General features: G+C 43.0%; 1 protein-coding gene across 3 annotated transcripts in view; it reads left to right on the forward strand.

Moving 5' to 3' along the window:
- KREMEN1 (kringle containing transmembrane protein 1) overlaps positions 1-22,537 on the forward strand; it is a 96,019-nt gene that overhangs the window by 11,699 nt on the left and 61,783 nt on the right. For all 3 annotated transcript variants that reach the window (XM_044775631.2, XM_044775633.2, XM_070516320.1), the window contains exons 2-3: positions 8,283-8,445; positions 12,208-12,299. In XM_044775631.2, coding sequence (XP_044631566.1) covers positions 8,283-8,445; positions 12,208-12,299 — 255 coding nt within the window. The remainder of the gene's footprint in view (positions 1-8,282; positions 8,446-12,207; positions 12,300-22,537) is intronic.

Genomic DNA, 22,537 nt, shown 5'->3' on the forward strand with positions numbered 1-22,537 from the left:
GATCGGCCCTGAGCTAACATCTGCCACCAGTCCTCCTCTTTTTGCTGGGGAAGACTGGCTCTGAGCTAACATCCATGCCCATCTTCCTCTACTTTATATGTGGGACGCCTGCCATAGCATGGTGTGCCAAGTAGTGCCATGTCTGCACCCGGGATCCGAACCGGCGAACCCAGGGCCACTGAAGCAGAACGTGTGCACTTAACCGCTGCGCCATAGGCCTGCCCCGAAGATGTAGTTTCTTCTAAGCAAAAACAGTGCTCAAGTGCCTCTTCAGAGGGAGGGCCCCCAGAGGAGGTGAGGTATTTTTTATGGTAGAATTCTCACTTCCATTAGAGAAACAGGTAGAATTTGAGAATTTTAAGCCTGGAAGAGATTTTTAGCCATCAGTTCTTTCCAGTCATGTCACCCTAGACTTTTGAACCTCAGTTCCATTTTGGTAGAATCTTGAAATTAGAGTTTAGAGTGAAGGGGCATTGAGACCACCTGGCTGAAATCCCCTCATTTCACAGATGAAGAAACAGAGACTCAGAGTGTCCAGGTGATTTACTCAAACCACACAGTGTCGGCTACTGGTGCCGTTTCCTCTCTATTCCAGGCATTCTCTGTATGTACTATGTGTATAGAAGATGCAACCCCCATCCTCCCCAGTTATCCTCTCTCTAATTAGACCTGAGAACATTCCTCCATATAATCACCTTCCTCCATATATCATTTTTCTTGGGGAGCCATTTTTTAAAATTTATTCTTTATTTTTTTTAAGGATTGCCACCTGAGCTAATATTTGTTGCCAATCTTCTTTTTTTTCTTCTTCTTCTCCCCAAAGCCCCCCACTACATAGTTGTATGTTCTAGTTGCAGGTCCTTCTAGTTGTGGCATGTGGCATGGCCTGATGAGCCGTGCTAGGTCCATGCCCAGGATCTGAACCAGCGAAACCCTGGGCCACCAAAGCGGAGCGCAGGAACTTAACTACTCGGTCATGCGCTGGCCCCTGGGGAGCCGTTATTAAAGACGGGAGAGTGTCTTAGCATAGCCTCAGCCCTGTTGAAGTGGGGGAAAAGTTGGGAACGACTGCCTTCCGAGAGCCATGTGTCTCTTTCCTTACAGGTTCCACACAACTGAAATAAGCATTCGTGTAGTGCTTTTGAGTGTCTCAAGGCAAGAGGTGATTTTGCCCAGGAGCATAGGCTGTGAAGATGTACCCATGAGTTCCAGATGTGTTGTGCAGACATTTGACAACGCCATTGTGTTGCCCTCTAAATATTAAAATATTTTCCTACCTAAGCCTTGTATTTTTATAATCTACCCACCTACCAAATTTTATAGACATCTTTAAAAGAACAGAAGATATTCGTGTTGGAAAGTGTTTCCTTCCATCTTATTTTAATTGAATTTAATGTTTATCGGTTCATCTTGATTCCAAACTAGGCCAAAACCAGCCAGATTCTTCCAACATAGGATCAATAGAGATGTTGTGTGGTCTTATGTAGAACAGAGACTTAAAACAGTGGATTAAAACAGTGGCTCTCACAAACATCACGTATAGTGATCCAACTAGTAATTCTACCAGAAAACCAGGAATATTCTAGACTCAATATGAGAAAAATATTCTATTTCTCAATAGTGTGGTTTCAGACAAATAGTGTAATCAGGAATGGCCTAGTTGTAGAGCCCCACTGACTTTATTATATCTTATCAAGGAATAGAAGGTCTTTTTTAACTGCTGCTTTCCTCCCACTATCTCATATGTGTCATTTTAATTATTATAAAAGAACACTTCGTTACAATTGAAACACGAACTTTAAAAATGTAGTACTCATACAAGCTGGCAGAGTTAAATTGCTTGGGACTCTATTAACTTGGCATTGTCCTTACTTATAATAAGTACAAATATTGAATTATGTGATTTTAGTAACATGTATAAACAAAGATGTGTTTCATCACATTTACAATTGAAATTTTGATTAGGAAAAACCTGTTTTCTCCATTACACATTTTTTTCTTACCTCTTACTTATTGAATGCTAGGATTCAACATGGGGTTCAAACCATATATATTTTTTCTATCATAATGTAACCTGATAACTGTAAACAGAAGTGCAGTAGAGTGACGTGCCTGTCATTCATGTTATCTTGCCTTTTATCACTAAGTATTTTTATGGACCGGAATAAACTACGTGATCGTGATGGTTATAACACTTTCGAATTTCTAATAAAGTTTGATTATTTTTAAGACTTTATAATTACATAATAATAATTTATTGGGCACCTACTGTGTGCTAGGCATTTTACTTGCACATCCTGGAATTGCACATTCTTCTAGTTGCCCTGAGCTGAAGATAATTTAATCCCCCATTTTACAAGTAAAGAAACTGAGGCTCAAAGAGGTTAGCTGAGTGCCTGTAGCTTGTAAACCACACAGCCGAGGTCTGATTCCAGCCCTTAACATGCACTTTCCACACTGTCCCACATTGTTGCTAGAAGTTTTCTGTGCAGAAGAAGTGTTTGATTTAAACTATGTCCTAACCCTTTAATGAAATCCTCAATCCTGTAAAGTTCTCTTTGTGTTGTGTGTATGTCTGTGTGTGTGTGTGTTCTGTAGATATCACTTATTCAGGGGGCCCTTAACTTAGAGTTAATGGATCTTGGGCTACAGAGAAGACTTCAGGGGCTCCATGAACTCTTCTGAAATTGTAATCGTGTGTGTGATATTTCTCTGGGGAGTAGGTCCTTTCCTTTCAACCAGTTCTCCAAGGGGTCTGTGTGTGTACCTAAAATGCTTAGGACTCCTGATCTACTCAACCTGCCTCATTTCAGAGATAAAGAAACTTGAGCTGCAAAAAGGATATGCTGTGCTCGAAGACAGCAGAGAGCGGCCAAGTCAGAGCAGAGCAGGGCTCTCGCTGGTCAGTGTTCTTCCCTGACTATGAGCTCGTTTCTGTCCTGACAGAGAGGTGATGCTAACCTTTGCAGTCAGCCAGCCATGTCAGTGCAAGTCCAGGCCTCTTCACTGCTCTGTAACCATTGTCCCTTTACGAGGTGCAAGCTACAACTCTCCGTTCCGGTGTGTGCAATTAGTAAACCGTTAAATGGTTGCCCATTAAATCATTAGGTAGACAGACTTTGAGAACTGTAATGTGGAAAATATATTTGGAAATGTTTCTAAGTCTTCTACAGGTCATGCCTCTAAATTAATTGAAATCTTCAAATAATTTCACATACGGCGTGTGAGTATGTGAGAGCCTATGGATTTTGAGGTATAAATATCAAAGTTTAAAATATATATGCTATCAAGTACATCAGTCTTTTCTTTATACCCAACCCTTCTAAATCCCAGGTGTAATGAACAAGAATAGTTTTATGAGCCAAAACTCCAGCTAGCTTTCCTTAGCAATGAAGGAGTATTGAGCTTTCACCCACATACAGCTTTTGCTCTCAGATCTTATACCATGGGAATGAGCCCCACGCCTTCGCATGGGAGCAGGTCCTGCAGAAAACGGTCTGTCTGCACAAAACCATTTGCTCAAGATTCTCAACTGAGGATTTGTATACCTAATGTGATTCCACTTATCTCAAGGGAATTTCAATAAAATTAGCATCTCCAATTTTTAAAATAAAGGCCATATGCCATACTTTGGAGGATTTTTTGATGGGGGAAAAGGATAAAGAATTACTAACTTAGAAAAGTAGAATTAATCCTCTGAGTGCTTTGATGCCGGCCTTGGAAGTTTCTACCATGGAAGTTTTCTGCTGTCTTACTAAGTTTTCTGTCAGGCTTATGTTTAATGTAAGGGCTGTTTTCATTAAATCCCAAAAACAAAAGATTTGGAGTTTTCCAATGGAGAGGTAGGGTCAGAGATGAATTCTGTAAAGTAATTGGGATCTAGCTAGAGAAGGCAGAGAGGAGATAAAGTTTCTTCAGTTTTCACAGTTTATTACTCCTTCCTTCTTGAAACACCAGCTCCTTGACTTCCAAGACCCATACACTTTCTTAGCTTGTCTCCTACCTCCCAGGCTGCACTTTCTCAGTCATCATGGCCAGGCCCTCCTCTTTCCAAGCCTGAAATGTTGGAGGGCCCCAGGGCTCAGCCCCAGATGTCTTCTCTCTCCACACACGGTAATCCTGTTCTCTCGACACGTCAATGCTGTTACTGCCACATTTCTAGCTCTAGTCTGGGCCCCTTTCCTCAGCTCTAGGCTCATCTACCCATCTGCTTAGTCTATGGCTCCATCCAGTTTTCTGAAAGGTGTCTCAAACTTAACCCATCCAAAACCAAACCCTTGATTCCACCCCAAGCTATGTGCCCCTCTTGGGTCCTCCCCATTGTAGTAAGTGGCATCACCACTCACCCAGTTGCTCAGGCTCAAATCCTTGATATTGTACCTCACTCCTCTTTTCTCTCAGGCCCTGTGTTCAAACCCTGAGCAAATACTTTGGGCTCTACCTTCAAAATACAACCAGAATCCAGCCACTTCTCACCCCCCTTCAAGTACCAGCTTGGTCCAGCTCATCCTTCTTTGTAACCCGTCCTTCTGCGGTAACCACCTACCTGGTCTCCCTGCCGAGTTCTCGCCTCTACACTTCTTCCTCCACTCCGCTAGACAGTTCTGGTAAAGGATGAGTCAGATCGTATCATTGCTCTGCTCAAACCCTCCGATGGCTTCCCCTCACACTTAGAACAAAAGCCAAGATCTAATTTATATGACACTCAAGACCTTACATGTCCTGGCCTTGCTGCCTCCTCCTCTTCATTTCCCACCCACCCTTCCCCGCGCGCTCGCCCTGCTCCAGACAGGTCAGAGGAGCTGCCCTATAGTTCCCCAAACCTGCCAAGCACATTGCTGCTTGCAGGAGGTTTGCATTTGCTGTGCCCTCTGCCGGTAGGGCTCTTCCCACGTCATTTATGTGTTTTGCTTCCTCCCTTCATCCACCTCTCTGCTCACACGTCTCTTCCTCTTCAGGCTTTTCCTAACCCACCTTATGTAAAAGAGAACCCCCACCATTTGGTCTCTAGCCCCTCACTCCATTTTTCTTTATAGCGCTTCTCACTATCTGATGTTAATTTTGGTTGGTTTATTATGAGCGGGTCTCTCCTGTTAGCGTGTAAGCTCCATGAATGCAGAATATTCACCACTGTAGCCCCAGTGCTGTGAACAGTGCCAGACACATAGTAAGTATTGAATAAATATTTGTTGAATGAATTAATGCATAATATCCTAGACATTAGGTCTATTGCTTTTGCTCATTCTCTTTCACTGAATACGTAAATATACAGCTAGCTGTGTGATATTTTATTTTTTATTGGTTTAAGCCACTCCTTACTTATCTAGCCAAAGGTTATGTCAGTTTCATAAGCGCAGAAAATAAGGGAGGTAGGGTCCTCATTACCTAGTACACACCCTGGTAGTCCGATGACATCAGGATGCACACACATAACTTTAATTCAGAACAAGTTTGTTTTTCTTGCTCTTTCCCACAATTGGCATGCACTGGGCAAGTCTGTTAAAAAAAAAATCATAAAATCTAGTACACTGCCTCAATTTCCCTAGTGTATCTGAGAACAAGATTGGGTCTGGGAGAAATAGACTAAGGTAAATAAGCCTACACTTTCCTGTTCCCTCTCTCGATGCCACCTCACCCCATTCATGAGGACTGACACAGTGTGGGTGGCTGCCACATTCTCTTGTATTACACAGCAAGTCATCTGAGCCTCTGGGAACACTGACCGCACCGCCCTGCAGGTTGCTCTCTATTGCTAAGGCTTTCCCTTGGTTGGCCTGCGTTTCTGACTCCTGGGCCACCCCTCAACCACTTGTGATAGGAGAAAAAGATGTATTATCACATAGCGACTAAAATTTTAGCAATTGGCAAAGATTGGCTTGATGTTCTTAGAATCATCTAGTCTAGTGGTTTCTAAACCTAATTACTTAAAAGAATCACCTGGGCAGCTTTTTAGAAATATAGGTTCCCAGGTCCCGCTCTGCCCCTGGGGTTGGGATAGGGCTCTGGTGTGGCATGCATGCACACACACACACACACACACACACACACAGAGTCGCTCTGTCTCCCTCCTTGTCTCTCTGTAGCAGGTCATGTATATTCCTAGTGATAAAAAGTGCTATGAAGCAAACAAATGAAGGGCAGAAAAATAGGAGTGGAGATTGTGGGGAAGGGTTTTGTGAGGAGGTAACATTTAGTCTGCGATGGAAAGTATTAGGGGAAGAATATTTTGGGCAGAAAATAGTGTGGTGTGTTTACAGAATTAAAAGCAGACCCATGTGACTAGAGCACAGCAAGTGACTAGGGGAGGAGCTCAGAGTGTGGTGGGAGGGAGGGCCTGGGGCCACATCACAGAGGCTTTGCAGACAAGGATGAAAGGTTTGGGTTTTGTTCCCAGTGCTCGTGTGTTCCTGAGAACTTTGAGCACTGTGTGGAGAATGGAGCTCCACAGTGGAAGCTGTGAGACCTGAGCAAGGCTGTACTGTTCTCTGATGGTGAATGGGTCTAAAGTGGTGGCACCCAAGATAGAGAGGAGAGGGTGGTTTCAGGGTGTATATTTTAAGAAAGTCAACAGGACTTGCTGGTGAGTGGGAAGCGGGGTGGGAGAGAGGATGGGGAAAGAAGGATAATGCCGAAGGGGTTCTATTAGAGGCAGTGTAGGATGCCGTTAGGTGCCCCACTTGCCTCATCTGTAAAATGAGTACATTAAGGGACCTCCCGACGGAGTAGGTGGTGAGTTATTTGTTAAGCACTTAGAGTTTGGCACACAGTAAAACACTACGTGAGCATTATTGGAGATGTGGATGATGATGGTTTGTCCAAGGTCGCGCAGCTGGTCAGCAGCAGGTCTAGGGTGAGAAGCTTAGCCTCAGGTCAGTGTATTTTGTGCTGCACTGAGATGCCTCCTCAGTTACCTTTGAACGTTTTTATTTATGCAGACTCTTGGTAGAGAGTCTGTCGTTATGGTATGTGATGAGTCTCACTGATTGTAACATATGAATGTTGCGCCACACATGATGAATTGCTAGGGTGTTCTCTGCAGCCTGGCATTCTAGGGTATTTTGGCTGTCCATAAAACCATGCTATTCCAGATAAAACGCAGGGCCCAGATAGTGGTAGGAACGGGGTACAGGAAGAGAGACGGTCTATGGATAGATTTTAAATATGAAGAGAAATACCTTCCAGAATATAGATGTGCTCCTGTTGTACACATGCTTAGGCTGGAGTAGGCATATGCACTGCAACAGGAGACGGCATTAAGAGTCCTTCATACCGGAAGTCACAGGTCAGTGCGTGCCAGGAGAATGAAAGAAATAAAGCTAGGAATGTTAGCGTAACTCCCCCAGATTGTCAGGCTCCTGGTGATACATCTTAAAGAAGTGTTTGAAGTGCTTCTATCTGTCAGTTTCAACTAAGCTAATTTTTAAAAATTGCTCTTTGTACTGTGCCTTTCTCATGAACCTCTGTGAGTTTAATGCATGCAATATGTGGGGGGAAATCCTATCAGCCTCAGTTCCCATCCCCCCAAAGTCTGAGAAGCAGATTTTAGAAGCACATTGCTGCACCTGCAAATATGTTGTCATTTTAGTAAATGGACCTGAGACCACGTTCAACGTGTCTTGTAGGAAAAAATTTCAGAAAGAGGTGAGAGAAGATGCCAGCTCAGCCCCTCCTCCCTCCTGTTGACTGTTTTGTTGCACCTCTATCTTAAACGGCGTGGGGAGGACTGTTCTTCATTACCAGGGAATGCGAGTCATTCCCAGACTTGTATGATTGAGATTCCAAAGCATTGCTGTATCCGATGGTCTTATTAAATCCAAGTGTCAGTGCAGCCTTTCAGACTGTAGGGGAGAGCTCAGTTACAGCTGGTGACCTGGTTCCAGTTACCACACAGAGACATGGTGAGAGCGGTGACCCCCTCCGAGCACCCAGAATTCCTCGTGGATGGCTGTTACCAACTGTTCCCAGATTTGGGGGTTTCCTGGTTCACTTCATAGGCTTCCCTACATTTCACCTCCCTGTTTATATCCTAGTTGGGATCTGTATACTTTAGGGGAAAATGTGTCTGTAGACAAGCTGATGCCAAGATTAGCTAGCATCTGGAGGGTACCTCGTTTCAGATTTACTCAGCCCTACCAATGTTAACTTTGCTGTGTCCAGGATCTAGCAAGACACTATCTACTTCCAGCTTGATCCAAACAAAACAAATAAAACATCACTCAGAGAGGGAGGAGACTATAGATGTTGCCAGAAAATTAGTTTGCTCTGTCTCTTCTTTCTCCTAGAATGTTTCACAGCCAATGGTGCAGATTATAGGGGAACGCAGAACTGGACAGCACCACAAGGCGGGAAGCCATGTCTGTTCTGGAACGAGACTTTCCAGCATCCGTACAACACTCTGAAATACCCCCACGGGGAGGGGGGCCTGGGCGAGCATAACTATTGCAGGTAAGATGGGACCACACAGGACTTTAAAAATAAAATCTCTCATCTCCTCTTCCAAGCCCTTCCAACCTTGCTCACAACTAGGGAAAACTTCTTTGTTCCCTTTTGGCCAACTCAGAAGGGTTTTCTTGATACTATTTTAAAAAATCTTTCTCCCACACCTTGTGTGCACGCATGCACGCACACACACACACACACACATAATCTACTACTCTTTTCAACTTGAGTTGCTTTGATACGAAGTTCTGGTTTTCAGAATTCTGCTTTCTTGTCTGATCACTTAACATGGGTCTTTGGGAGGGTTTTCTTAGCTGGCCCTACTACCAATGGACAATACACAGCTTCTTGAGCTGCTGTGAACGTGGTGGTCAAGCAGAGCACCATCTGTGCCCCAAATCTCCCTGTTTCTGAGCAAAGGAAGCTTCCCTGCGTTATCGCACCTCCTGCCAGCCCGGATAACCTTGCTCTGAGAGCAGCTGTAGCCCTCAGATTTGTGCTGTTTCCTTCCTTTCGATAGACCAAGGTGTTTCTTTGCTCTTCACCTCTTGTCTGACTCCAGCAGGGGCGCTTAACCTGCAATCCATGGTGCTTCAAATATGTGCTTGCGATTTTCTGGGGAGACGATCCATGGCTCTGATCAGATTCTCAAAGTTATCCGTGATCCAAAACAAGTTAAGAGTCTCTGGTTTAAAGGGACCAGAGCAAAGAGTCTAAGTACTTTTGGCTATAGCTGCATTTTAGCTGTTTATACCCAAGATCTTGGTAACGTGACTCACGGTTCAGCAATTTGTTGAATTTAATTATTATTAGGACAGGTGCAAAGGCAGCCTCTGGAGCCACTGGGACAGGGAAGAGTGATCACTGAGCTACACTTGGAGCTACACACTGTGTCCTGGGTTCTACCAGTATGGTTCGACCACGGCACTGTTGACTCAGCTGAGCCAACATAGTTGTACCTGCGTTGCGTGTGCCACACTGCTTACCCTCTGCCCTCCTTACACACCTTTGCTAACGCTCTAGGACCCATGAGGTTGTCTTGAAGTCACCACGTTATATTTATCCCTATGCCTTTAGCATGTGCCTTTCCTTCACCTCTGTCCTAATTTGTGCCAACTGGCTGTTCCCCCATAGTTGCTGTTGCACTGTTTTTTAGTTTATTATTATAAAAATATTAAAAGCTTTCCAAAAAAAGATTCTCAAACCCTACGGATCCATATTGTTTAAATAAAGTCCCCCATTTTACCTCTTTCCCAAATCCTCCAGACCCAGCTCCACTTCCCAGAGGTAACAATTTATGTATATGCTACTTCACACTTTGCTTACGAATCCTCATTAAGTAGTTCTTTTGCATTTCATTCTCAAAGTTATATGTGTTCACTAACAGTTTTTTGCATAACTAAAAAAGTTAACCCTACTCCATTTCTGGTTTATTTCTTTCCCCTAAGTTTTTCTAATCGTAGAAATAGTTGGGTTGGGTTGGGAACAGTGTTTAGGAAGAGAAACCAGTGTTTGTTTTTACATTATTACTTATCTTCTGGCTCTACAGTATCTTTCAGTAGTGGGCTCTTGGTTTATTTTATTATTCTGTTGTTTTCTATCAAGCAAGTCTTCTCAGAAGTGCTCTAGTTTTTAAATCTGACTTTAAGTAAATTTTACATTTCCAATGAGGTTTAATTCATATGACAAATTTCTTTCCTTATAGATTGGCTCCCACTTCTACCCATAGGCTCCCAGAAATGCACCAGGAAACAGGCGTTAAAGAGCGGTGAGAGCCAGGGGCAGCCGCCTTCTTCCTTAGCCCGGCCAGCAGCCGTCTCCTTTGATTTGAAGGAATGTACCAGACCTGAACCACCAGTTTACACTTCAACAAAGGGAGGCTGAAATTGTAGATTATTATCACGTCAGAGAGCCCGGGCCTTTCGTTTTAGCATTGTGGCGAAGTCAAAGACAAATGTACTTGTTCTTTATTAAGCTATTCTGATGCCTTTCGGAGTGGTTTTGACATTGTTAATAAACAGTTGTTTTCTAAGGTCTTTACCAAATACTGCATCAAAGCCAAACACTGAATAGAGGGAGGAAGATGGCAGTGAAATACTGTTTGAAGAAGAGCTTTGTACCCGTTCTCCTGCTTTGATTTCTCAGCTGACATCTGACACCATGTTTGTCTTGTGCCATGTTTCCAGACCCATCACAGTTCAAATGTCTGAGAGATGGGGAGTGATGGGAACGCACTTCTCTGGGATCGACATATCTGGATTAGAGGGGAAGGCAGGGAGACTGGGAAGAACAGAGTTGGCGCTGGCACCTGCCTTTGGGCACAAAAAAATAAAAGGACCCTTTGTGTTTCAAGGCGGCTTATCTTTTGGGCCGCACAATAGGCTTATCCCTCCCAGGCCTGATAGGGGTTGCTCCAAAGCTCGGCTGCAGGGTCTTTATGCCCATTTCCGGCCTAACCGGAGTGTCAGGTTTCCAGTGTTCTGAGTCTCAATAAAGGGAGCTTGGAAAGCAGTGAAGAAAGGCAAGGCTTTGCTCTGTGTCCAGGAGCCTCTGCCATGTTTTGCTCTATTTCAGCAGTCATGCCCTTTATTGTCACGGCATCTCTGAGTTAAAAAGATCCCAAAGGGCGTTTATTCCAAGCCACTCATTTAGAAATGTAAATAAATCTTTTAAAAATATTATTGAAATATCAGAAGTAGGTACCAGGATTACAGGATTGCATGTTCTAACTGAAACTCTTTAACATAGTTTTCTTCTGCATTCCCTTGAGAAGTTAATATTTTGAGGTAGAAAGAAGACCCATTTCAATCAGACATGAGTTGGATCAGCCTAATCCTGGTGAAGTCTTGTCAGTGGAGTCTAGATTATGTGAATTCTATTTTATTGTTTAAAAATTACACAGTGTTGTTCATTGTAGAGGAAATAAGAAAATAGAATCCAAAAAAGAAAAAAAAATTAAAATTACCAATAGTCCCATCATCCAGAGATAAATACTTTCAAGGATTTGGTGTATATCCTTCCTTAAATACATCTTTTCAAATAATGGGATTGTGTCATCCATCGTGTTTTAGAACTACCTTTTAAGAAAACCTAGCAAGACATTGTGAATATCTTTCCATATTAATAAATGTGTCTCTATACCACATTTTTACTAGCTGCCTAGCATTCCCTTATATGGGTATAACGTATTTATTTAACCAATGCTTAGTTGTTGGGTATTTGTTGTTTCTAATTTTTCAATATTATAAAAATGCTGCGATGAGCATCTTTATACATAAAGATCTCCTTAGAATGAAGTACTAAAGGAGAAATTGCTGAGTAAAGGGAGTTTGCATATTTTTAGGGCCTTTGACTGTAGTTACCATACCCCTATCCTGACCGTTTGCGTCCTTTCGCATTCTTGTCCGCATGTGCTCTCTCAGCTGTGGACGTCTCCACTGTTCACGCTTCAGGCGCCAGTGCTGTTTGGCATGGTTTGTTCAGTGGTCAGTTGTCGCGGTTACGCTGTACTGAATTTGTGTAAACATATTTTCGCCTTTGCTCACTCCCCCGGCCACTGCCCCTAAACTCTGAAGTATATGTCGGAGTGGATGAATGTGTTCTTATAGTATTAATCATTTTTTTCTTCTTCCTAAAAGGTGCCATTGAGATAGATACCAATTATTAGAAATGACACAGAAGCATTACCTTTTGGTAAAACTGAAAAACAATGAGCCAGTTGACTTAAAGCAGGGGCAATGTGACTGGTTGTGTCCTTTTCCCTAACAGAAACCCAGATGGAGATGTGAGCCCCTGGTGCTACGTGGCAGAGCACGAGGACGGTGTCTACTGGAAGTACTGCGAGATACCTGCTTGCCAGAGTAAGACTGATGCGCCCTCTGAAGTTTCGGGATGCTGAACCCTTGAGTGCAGAGTGGCGGAGGGCAGGTAGTTCAGGCTGGTGGATTTTGTGAAGCAGGTGAAAGGAGCAGCCTTCCTGAGCTGGGGATTTTCACTTCTCTTGTTGAGGCTTTTCAGAAACGCGGATGTCCAGTTCTCTCAGGACCCCATTCCCTTGATGGATAAGCCCAACCAGAATTCCTGCTTATTAATTTTCTCATGCTGATTCTTTCATGGATAGAGACAGCAACAGCTCAGTAGCAGGCCAGAAAAAAAAGTACTTTGCACTTTTGGGAATGAAGTTTTTAGAATGAATGACGAACCCCTTTGTAGACAGTGAAACTAAGTTATGATACCATTTATTATTTGGATTTGACATGCTATGTCCCCTAAAAAAAAAAAATGGTATTCAGTAAATACCTAATTAGATACCCTCCAAAGCCAATGCGATAGTCCTTTTCCTCACATTGACATAAAGATATGTTCTGTTGTTTTTATGATAACACACAGCTTGTTCCTCTCTATTACCAAAAAACCCAGTTTTTTAGCTTTTTACTGCAATGCCTGTTTCCTAAGTGTTTCATGCGTTCATTCCTATATTTAGTATTTACTATATGCAAGGTACAAAGGCAGAAAGATACTCTGACCTTCAGGGGATATGTAGTGTGGCAGAGAATCTTAGGAAGATACTTTAAAACAAGGTAGAAAATATTTTGGGAAGATTCAGAGCACAGGAACTGAAACTAAACATGGTACAGTGTAGGAATTTACTAATGTAGTGTTTATAATATCCTTTTTAATTATGCCAGAGGAGTGGGGTTTCTTAGTTCCTAGAGCTGAAGAAAAGGACAACTCATTCATAATAATTCTGCTTGGCTTGTTTTTTCCTTATTATTTAAACCTACTCCTTGCCCGGCCACATTTCTCACACCTCAAGTCAGAAGGCTGTGTCTGCAGAGTGATAGGGATGTTCCCCCGGGACCTGGGACCCTCTCACTCACGCCCACTCAGCAGTCTGCATTCTGAGGCCTCCAGGAGAAAGGGCAGCCCTTGACGCGGTGCTGCAGGCCCGTGCTCACCTTCCATAAGTTAAACTTCCAAATGTCGCCTCTGCCTGGCATTTAGGCCCTCACTTCACTGTCCTCCAACCCGAGTGTGCCTTGATTCCATCCCCAAACTGAGAAAACAGTGAAGACCAGAAGAATGGGCTTTTGCTCAGTCTGCTTAATCAAATTTTTAAAATGGAAAACATCTCATTTGGCTCTAGTTATGTAAAGAAGAAAGGGGCAGGGGGAGAGGAAAGCAGATTTTCTTCGGTCCATTTGTTTTACACAAAGATAGTCTTTTAGTACCAGCCTATGTCATTCTCTCAGGAATGGCGAACAGGGGATTTCAATCTGGGTGCTTTTATTTGGAAAGATAATCCTCAACTTGCATTTATAAAATATAATTTGGGCCGGTGGGAGCTGACTCATGTGGTCATTGAAACTAAGTTCCAGAAGAGAGAATTGTAGCAAAATGGTACAAACCATCTAATACCCCTCTAATTCGTAATTTTTGCCAGAATGTGCCTCACTCTTCCAAAAAAGGAAAATTAAACATCATTTCCCTTTATTATGGCCCTTTGGTAACCCTCTCAGAGTTTCTAAAACTGTCCTTGAAATGGTCTGGGTAGGGAGGTGTACAGAAGTTGGGAATGAAAACCGGGGAGTACTTGGTTTGGGAGGGGAGGGGGAGTGTCTGGTTTGGTTCTTTGATAAACCCTTCCATTTGTCCTGTGGGCACCAGGGTCCCCATCACGCCGAGCCTCAGACCTTGAGTCTGGCAGAACATTGTGCTTTTAGTGTGTCTGATTAACATAGTTGAGAAAAACTCCTGTGCTATTTGCAGCAAGAGACCTCGGTAATTGCCTAGTGGACTCAATTGAGATACAGCCTGCCTATTTTAGGCCAGTTTTGCCCTATTTCTGGATGTGGAGTCATAATTTTCATGAATAATACTAACCCTCTGTGTGAAGCCCACTATTCACGATTAGCATTGAATTTGTCATACAGAAAAAGGCCTGTGACATGATCAGATTCCTGGAAAGTTCATATCTGAATATAACAGACCCAGCAGGAGCCAGGGGGAAATGAATGTTTAGGGACAAAGCAGAATGTGGTTGAATGGTGGGCCATTGTGCGGAGACCGGAATCTCTGCCCCTCAGCGTGTTACATAGAGAGCTGAAACAAGCAGGGCGGCCGAGATGAAGTATGATTCAAAAAAGGGCAAAGAGAAATTTGAACTGTGCTCTTGACCTGTAGAGCCTGGATCAGAACTTACTGTTAAAAGGAGAACAACTCTGAAGAAATTGGCTTTGCTCTTCAAACCACTTCTGCCAGTATGTTTCTCAGAAACCCCGAGTTCTTATTACAGATAGAAGAAATACAGATTTTTAAAAGTAAATTCCAGCATCATCAAGTTTACCATCCCTCTAGATCCCACCCTCTAAATCTCTAAATCCTGTTGGTTTGGCCATTGAGGGGGAAATCATTTGGCTTAACATCCATCCTTTGCGTATCTCTCTTTTGTTAAATAATCATCCTCATTCTAATCCTCCTTTATTTCATTGCTTTTGTGGGACGGGCCTGTATCAATCTGAGCATGGCTTTTTACCTGCAGCTTGTTTATAAAAGTTTTCTACAGTTTTTTAAAAGTAAATAATCTAGTTGTGAGTGGGAAGAGGAACCTGCAAATGACATTTAAAGGTAAATATTATTTTCTTCACATAGCTAATTTGGGCCTAAGGCCACGGGTCTGAAGAAAATTTACCTTGTCATCTCTGAGAGCTATTTTTTGTTTGCTATAAAACATTCACCTGGTTTCTACAAACCCAATATAAAAATTAATCTTTAAAATAGGGAAATTTGAATACAGGCTGAGTATTAGATTATATTAAGGAATCACTGCTAATTTTATTAGGTACAATAATGGTATGGTGGTTTTATATATATATATATTTTTTAAGTCCTTTTAAATTAATGATACATACTGAAATATTTGTAATTGAAATGATATATCTGGGATTTGTTTTAAAACAGTCTAGCTTCCCAAAGAGTGAGTGGGTGGGGATGAGGGAAATGGATGAAAGAAGAATGGTAAAAAAAAAAGTGAGTATGTGTTGATGCTGGTGACGGGCTCCTTATTCTTTCCTACTTTGTGTATGTTTGAAAGTTTGTGTTATAAAAAAAATTAATTTTATAAAATTTTAAAATTTAAATATTAAAAAATGAATACATTTAAACAACATTCAAAGTGTCTGGATTCAAATGTATGATGTGATTAACCTAAACTGTGATACTCTTACCAGTAGCATACCGGTGTCTGAGTTAGCTATTAAAGTTTTAGTCATTAAGTTTGTTAAAACTACTAGTTATTATTTAAAGTATTTAAACAAGCTATTTAAAGTTATTAAAACTATTAATTATTATAGTTAGTTATTTAAAATTAATTATTAAAGTTTAAAATCACAAGGACTTTAGAAGTTATTAGCTGTGACAGATTACGTTATTTAAGCTCCAACCATATACCAGGACTTGTACAAAGTGGGGGATACAAGGATAGCATGGTCTGCAGCCTGTGGGGAGCCCCTAGTTTTGGACCGAAGACAGATACATAAACAGATAAGCATATGCAAGCTTCACTATAATAAGTGAGATGAGCAAAAGGTTGGGAGCACTGAAGAGGGGCGTCTGCCCTGGTGTGATGGGAGGCAGGAGTTACTGTTTGTCAAAGAGGGCTTCTGGAAGAAGCGGGGTCTTAGTGCAGAGCTTCTCCAACTTTAAGGTGCACACAGTCATCAGGGATCTTATTAAAATGCAGATTCTGATTCCTTAGGTCTCAGACAGGCCTGAGACTTCGCCTTTCTAGCAAGCCCCTGGGATGCTGGAGCTGCAGGACCACACTTTAAGTAGCCAGGTCTAAACGTTAGGTTTGGTCCCAGTAGGGAGGACTTTGGAGGCAGAGGGAACAATCACGCGCATGCACACGCAAGCACACACACAAATTCCCAAGCAAAGTCAGTGTTGCTGAGACATAAATTTTAAGAAGGTCAGGAGATGAGGTCTGAGAAGAATGAGATGGGGCCACATAATGGAAGGTCTTGTGGTCTGGATACAGAGCTTGGCTTGACCCAGGAAGATGGTAATAAGGCTGAGGAGAATACAGCGTGTCAGAAGGAGACATTTCTCTATAGCTTTTTAAGCCTCCTTATTAGGGATTTGGGGCGAGGTTGCTCCCTCTTAAGCCATGAGAAGTTCTCTATGATTGTAGCATTGACATAGACCAGCCCTGACAGGATGTCAGCGAGAACACCTCTGCAATATGGGACCTTTGGTTGATCTCAGCCAGTGACTTCCCTGGCTCAAGTTCCTTTTAATTAAATGACACCCTGACTTTGTTAAAATAGATTTCTTGTTCCTTACAAAAATGTAGCCCCAAAAAACAGGTTTTGAAAGCTTCCAATCGTGATCCCTAATAAGAGTTTTTGAAGCTGTGTTCAGAGTTTGAGTATAAAGCCAAGGGCACTTTGGCAGTGGTGGTCAAGGCAGTCTCTCACTTACAGAAAATGTTTTGTTTCTGTCAGCATTTTCCCTATTTTTAATGTCAGCGCTGATTTTTAGTGTGTTTTAGCGTTTTTTCCAGCTATTATTGAGTACCTACTATGTAGAAAGCACTTATCCAGTCATGCTCCACGTAACGAGGTTTCAGTCAACGACGGACTGCATGTAGACGCTGGTCCCATGAGATTAGTACCACGTAGCCTACATGTGTAGTATAGGCTGTGCCATCTAGGTTTGTCTGAGTGCACTTTATGATGTTCGCAGAGCAACGATGTCGCCTAATGCTTATCCCCATTGTTAAGCGACGCATGACTGTATTCACTTTATCTTATTTAACCTTTTCAACAACCTTTTAAGCAGGTGGTATGTCCGCTCTCCCCAGCCCCTGTTGTTCAGATGAGAAAATGAGGCTGGAGTAGTTAAGTGATCTGATGAGGATTAGACTGAGCCAAATAGGATTTGAACCTAGGACTCCTAATGGCAAGACCAGTGCCCTTTCCTTTCAGTACTTGAGAACAGCCCCATTTCCTTTATTTCCTTCAAAATGGGGCCCCTAGGATGGATCCAGGCCACGGTTGAGATCATTCTTGAGAGTTTTCTTTGTGGATTTTTTGGGAATTAGAGTTTGAAATTCTGATAGTATGCCGAATCATTAAGATTGCCTTTTTGACATTGTGGAAACCAAAGGATTAACTCAGTGGCGACAGAGGGTCTGCAGTTCAAGCTGTTAGCTCTAAGTCGTTTTCCTTTCTTCTTTGGGTTTGGGAAATCCCAAGCCCCAGGAGTAAAGCAGGCTGCGATGGTATCCAGGAAGCATTTGTTGCACAGCAGAGCCACTCTGTAGAATGTTGGGCTGTCTCTGCGGGTGTTCCAGCCCAGCTGCTCTCAGCTGGGAAGGGGCTCCCCAGAGTTGGACTCTGCATGAGACACTGCATCAGCCGCCTTGTCCAGGCCTCAGGGTTTCTCCCACCTTGTCTTCATTGCATGGGCTGAAGTTCGTCTTGAAAAAGACACGTCTCTGTGCATCATTAATTACAGTTAAAACGAACCTCAAACTTTGGCTGACAGCCAAAGCAATATTGACATGAACATTAATAATATGAATTATGCAGACTAATCTTTTCACCTCTTCTGTCTTTCCATTACAATACTTAACACTTTTATTTAATTGAACCCTTTTAGGCTGTCCAAATTAGCATTGTCAGAACCATGTTTTATATTGTTTATTCTTGTTCTCCCAACTAGACTAAGCTTTTCAAAGGCATGAGCGAGGGAGCTCTGGAATTTCTATGAAGGAGAAACTTAAGGTAGGAAGGGGAACGCAAGGATTTCTCCTAAAGCTGTATTTGCATAGCAGGTGCCCTCACTTTCCTTGGATTGTATGTTTACTTACGGAGGGATGCTGATGGAATTTATGGGAGCTTTATCCCCTCAAGCCGCTTCCTGGGCAGTCACTGAAAAGAGCCATATATTTTAACAGTCTTCCACAACATCTAGCCCGGTGGAGGCCGTAACAGGTGCTCACTAAATATTTTTGATGACATGATGTCACATCTCTTCCAGTAAGAGACACAACAGGAGCTAGTGGAAAGAATGTGGACTTCAGAGTCACACTGGCTTAGGTTTGAATCATTACTCATTTAATAGCTTACAGCAAAATGACTCTCCCCTGAGCCTTGGTTTCCTCATCTGTGCCTTCAAGGGTTATTTTGAAGATTAAGTGAGTAAAAATATACGTAACCCTAAGTCCAGGACCTAGCACATGGTAGGCATGAAAGTTCTAGCAGGTATTGTGGTGGCCTGTGCTTTCCCCGAGGAATGGACTACCATTGGCATATTCCTGTCATCTAATTCCTAAATAGGTTCCTCCTAGCCTGTGTTTTATTTGTCATTCCTTTTTTATCTGACTGGCCATGGGGCTCAGTAGCGTGCCTCATGGCCTCAGCTGCCGTGGCGGCCATTCCCCTGGGGCCTGGTGGGGTACTGCACTCTGGGAACACAAGAGGCCCCACATTTGTTCTTACAATGCAGTTTATGGTTTCAGATCTGACATGTGCTCAATTGTTCTTTGTTTTTGGCAGTGGATATTATTTAATTTTCCATAAAAAAATACAGACTTTCTGAACCAAATGGACATTTTCTTTGGTGACAGATATATACTGTATTTCCAAAATGTTCTAAAGCACAGTTGTGTAAAGCATACAGATAACTTAAGAAGGGAAAATCATTCAGATCAATAAGGATGATTTTACCAAAAATCTTTACACTAGCACTTGCCTGTGAGGAATATACAAAAACATAAGAAATAGTCCCTACCCTCAATCTTATGATATAATTAGGAATCTGAGTTATAAACATAAGAGAAAATTGGAGAACAGCCCATCACTTATATAAATAAGATTGAATTATGAGATAGAGTGCTGTGAGTATTTGAAGGCAAGAGGGCTCAGTCAGGTTGTGCAACTTGGAGGCATCGTTACGGAGAAGGGTGGAGGGGCTGCATGGGTCAGGGCACGGGTCAGGGAATAGCCTGGCAGACTTGAGGAAGGGCACGGGATTGGTGTGCATGTGGGTTGGGAACCAAACTGCCTGAGTAGAGGAATGGACAGAGAGGAACTGGGTCAGACTCTGAAAGCCAGAGTTGAGTAGATGGGGACTGACATGCTGAAAGCCCCAGTTTAGGAAGATGAGCCCAGTGTCCGTTTACAGGACGGATCAGAAGAAGGAAGTTTGGGGAGCAAAGAATGGGTGTGGATTTCTAAATCCAGGGGATAAGGGCCTGGGCTATGATGACAGCAGTGAGATAAGACAGGAAGGGTTAAATCCAAGATGCATTTAGAAAGAAGACAGAACTTGATGACAAATGGAATATATAAGGGATGAAACAGCAGGAAGAGTAAGAGATGACTCTGTGTTTCTTTGCTTGGGATATTTGCGGTGTCCCTGAAAAAAAAGTACAAGTCAACAAACTGAGCTCCTCTTCCCAGAGACACAGCTGTATCATTCCTCTTGAACTTGGACTGACCTTTTGTCAAGTAAGGTGTTTCAGTTGTCTGTTACTGCATAACGAGCCACCCCAAACCCCAGTGACTTAAAACAACAACTTATCATTTCTCCTGATTCTGTGGGTTGGCTGAGTTTCAGCTGGGCAGTTCTTCTGCAACTCTCATCTGGGCTCCATCAAGTGGCTGCATTTACCTGGGGACTCTGCTGGGGCTAGGACATCCAAGATGGCTTCAGGCCTCGACCTGGACTACCTCTTTTTTCAGTAGCATATTCAGATCTCTTCTATGGTGGTTGGCTTCCAAGAGAGAGGGAGCAGAAGCTGCCAGTCCTCTTAAGGCATGAACTCAGAAGTCCACCACATTCTGTTGATCAAAGCAAGTCGCAAAGCCAGCCCAGATTCAAGAGGAGAGGAAATTAATTCCAACTGTTAAAGTGGGGTGCAACACACGTGTACAGGGAGAGGAGAAATTATTAGAGCCTCCTTTGGAGACTGTCTACAGCATTAAATCACCAGAAGTTAAGTTTCAGAGAAGGAACTCCCACTAGAAGAGAACTCCCACAGTGATGCATCAGGGCTGTATGGGGGTCAGGACCCTTAGGAACTCTTACTACCTTCCCTAAAGGTAAAATTTCATAGGGGAAGAAAAAGCTGTGGTTACTTATTTATTTGGGTGAGTTGATAGAGACTCAGACACAAGTAGGGCTGCTTGAAGGATCAGACTGACTGAAAGGGAGAGTTGATGTTTAGAATAAAGTTGTAGAGGTAGGGTGGGGCCATGTTGTGATAGGACTTAGACGAAGATGGCAGCTGCCAGATTTGGAATGGAAGTTGCAGATGGACAGGATAGGGTGCAGTGTGCTAGGGGTCACAGGCTGAGAGGGTGGAATAATCCACACTTAACCCATCGATGCTCTAAAGGAAGTATTCTAAACAATTGGTCCTCTAATAGGACACCAGCAGAATCATCTCCTGTGTACTTAGTCCTTGTTCCCACAAAGGGGAGAAATCAGCTGCTGAGGCACCAGGGTGGAGTCCCTGGGGTAGAAGATGGTCTCTGCCACACAAGGTTAAATGACATTTAAAATAAGCAGAGTCACTTCATCGTTTCTGAAGAAGCAGATTTTACTTATAAGAAAAAGTAAAAGTTCTGCAGAGCCAGGGAAGAGTTTTCTAAAACACAGGACAAGAACTTTGCTTCTGGTTTCTTAAATAAAAATCTCAGATCTGGTCAGAGCACTGGAATAGAAAACATAGTAACAGTCAGGACTTCTTCCTATGCAAATTACCATCCGAAGATTTGTATTCAAGTCGAGCTTTGACCATAATGGGTATGCTTTCTGGCTTTGTCAGAAATTGTTTATTGCCAGCAGTAGAACTCACGCAAGCTAACTTGAGCAAAAGGGATTTATTGGAAAGACATTGGGACTGTATCACAGAGCCCAATCCCTGTGTCTCAAGAACCTAGGAAGAAAGTGTTCACTCTTGCCATCTCTCTCTGAGGCCACATGGTCTCTCATCTCTGCCTCTCTCTCAGCTTGGTGTCCATTCTTTTTCCTCTTTGTGGACCAGTAGAATCAGCTCACTCATCGACTCATGTGGCCCCAATATGGCTGCTTGCCTTAACCCCTACTTGACAGAACCCTGTAAGTCCAGTACCTGCAATTCACTAACTGGAATCCCAATTCCAGCTTCCTGGGAGAGAGAATCTGGTGGCCCCAGTGGGAGTCAGCTGTGGCCAGAGGATGGGGTCCTTTGGCGTCTCCCCAGTGAGCACAAGTTATGGCAGCAGATCCTCTGAGAAGGTGCCGTGGGCAAGAAGTGGTTCTGAGAACAGGGCTGTCAGCTGCGGCTCCCTGGAGGTGTGTGTAGCACCTTCACATTGAGGCCGCAGTTAGATCCAAATGTACTGGGTGTTTAGTAAGCCTGCCAGATTGCTTCCCAACAGTTCCTTGTGACAGTAAAGAACAGTAGTTCCTGGGTTAATCCAAATAGAGGACCATCTCCCCTCAGCTGCCTCTCAAACTTTGATCTCTGTCAAGAACTCTGAACATCTGAGGAGAATGTTGGTAATTAACTGTCATGAGTTTCATAGCATCCACTGTGATAAACAAGGGGTCTATTTGTATTTTAAGATGATTTTTTAAAAATTGAAAGTGATGGAGCCTCTTTGGTAACAGGAAAAATGCATGAGCAAGCCACAGGACTTTAAAGTGGTCTTGAAAGTAAAAAGGAATTTGAGAACAAATATCCTTTTTCAAATGGACTTTTCCTCCCTGCTTCTGGGAAGAGCTAAGGGTGGGACACGGTCTGGAAATCCACTCAGTTGACCAGTAATGCTTTTGAAGACTACATGACGTGTCTCCTCCGGCGAGACTTCGAGCCACACTTTCCAGTGCGAGTCAGAGGGCAGTGGCACCCCTCAGAGGCTGGCCTCAGGGCACACAAAGTATTGAGGGACCAATGTGTCTGAGGGTTCAGTCTTTAATCTCAAGGAGACATTTTCATTTGGCTCCCCAGACTGGCCCTGTAAGGAAAGGGGGCCAGGGACAGCAAGAAAAAAACCATGGAGTGAGAATCTGCAACCCTGGAGCTCACTGCTCTCCACTTCAT

This window comes from Equus asinus, chromosome 8 (assembly GCF_041296235.1).
Source record: "Equus asinus isolate D_3611 breed Donkey chromosome 8, EquAss-T2T_v2, whole genome shotgun sequence".
NCBI classification, from domain to species: domain Eukaryota; kingdom Metazoa; phylum Chordata; class Mammalia; order Perissodactyla; family Equidae; genus Equus; species Equus asinus.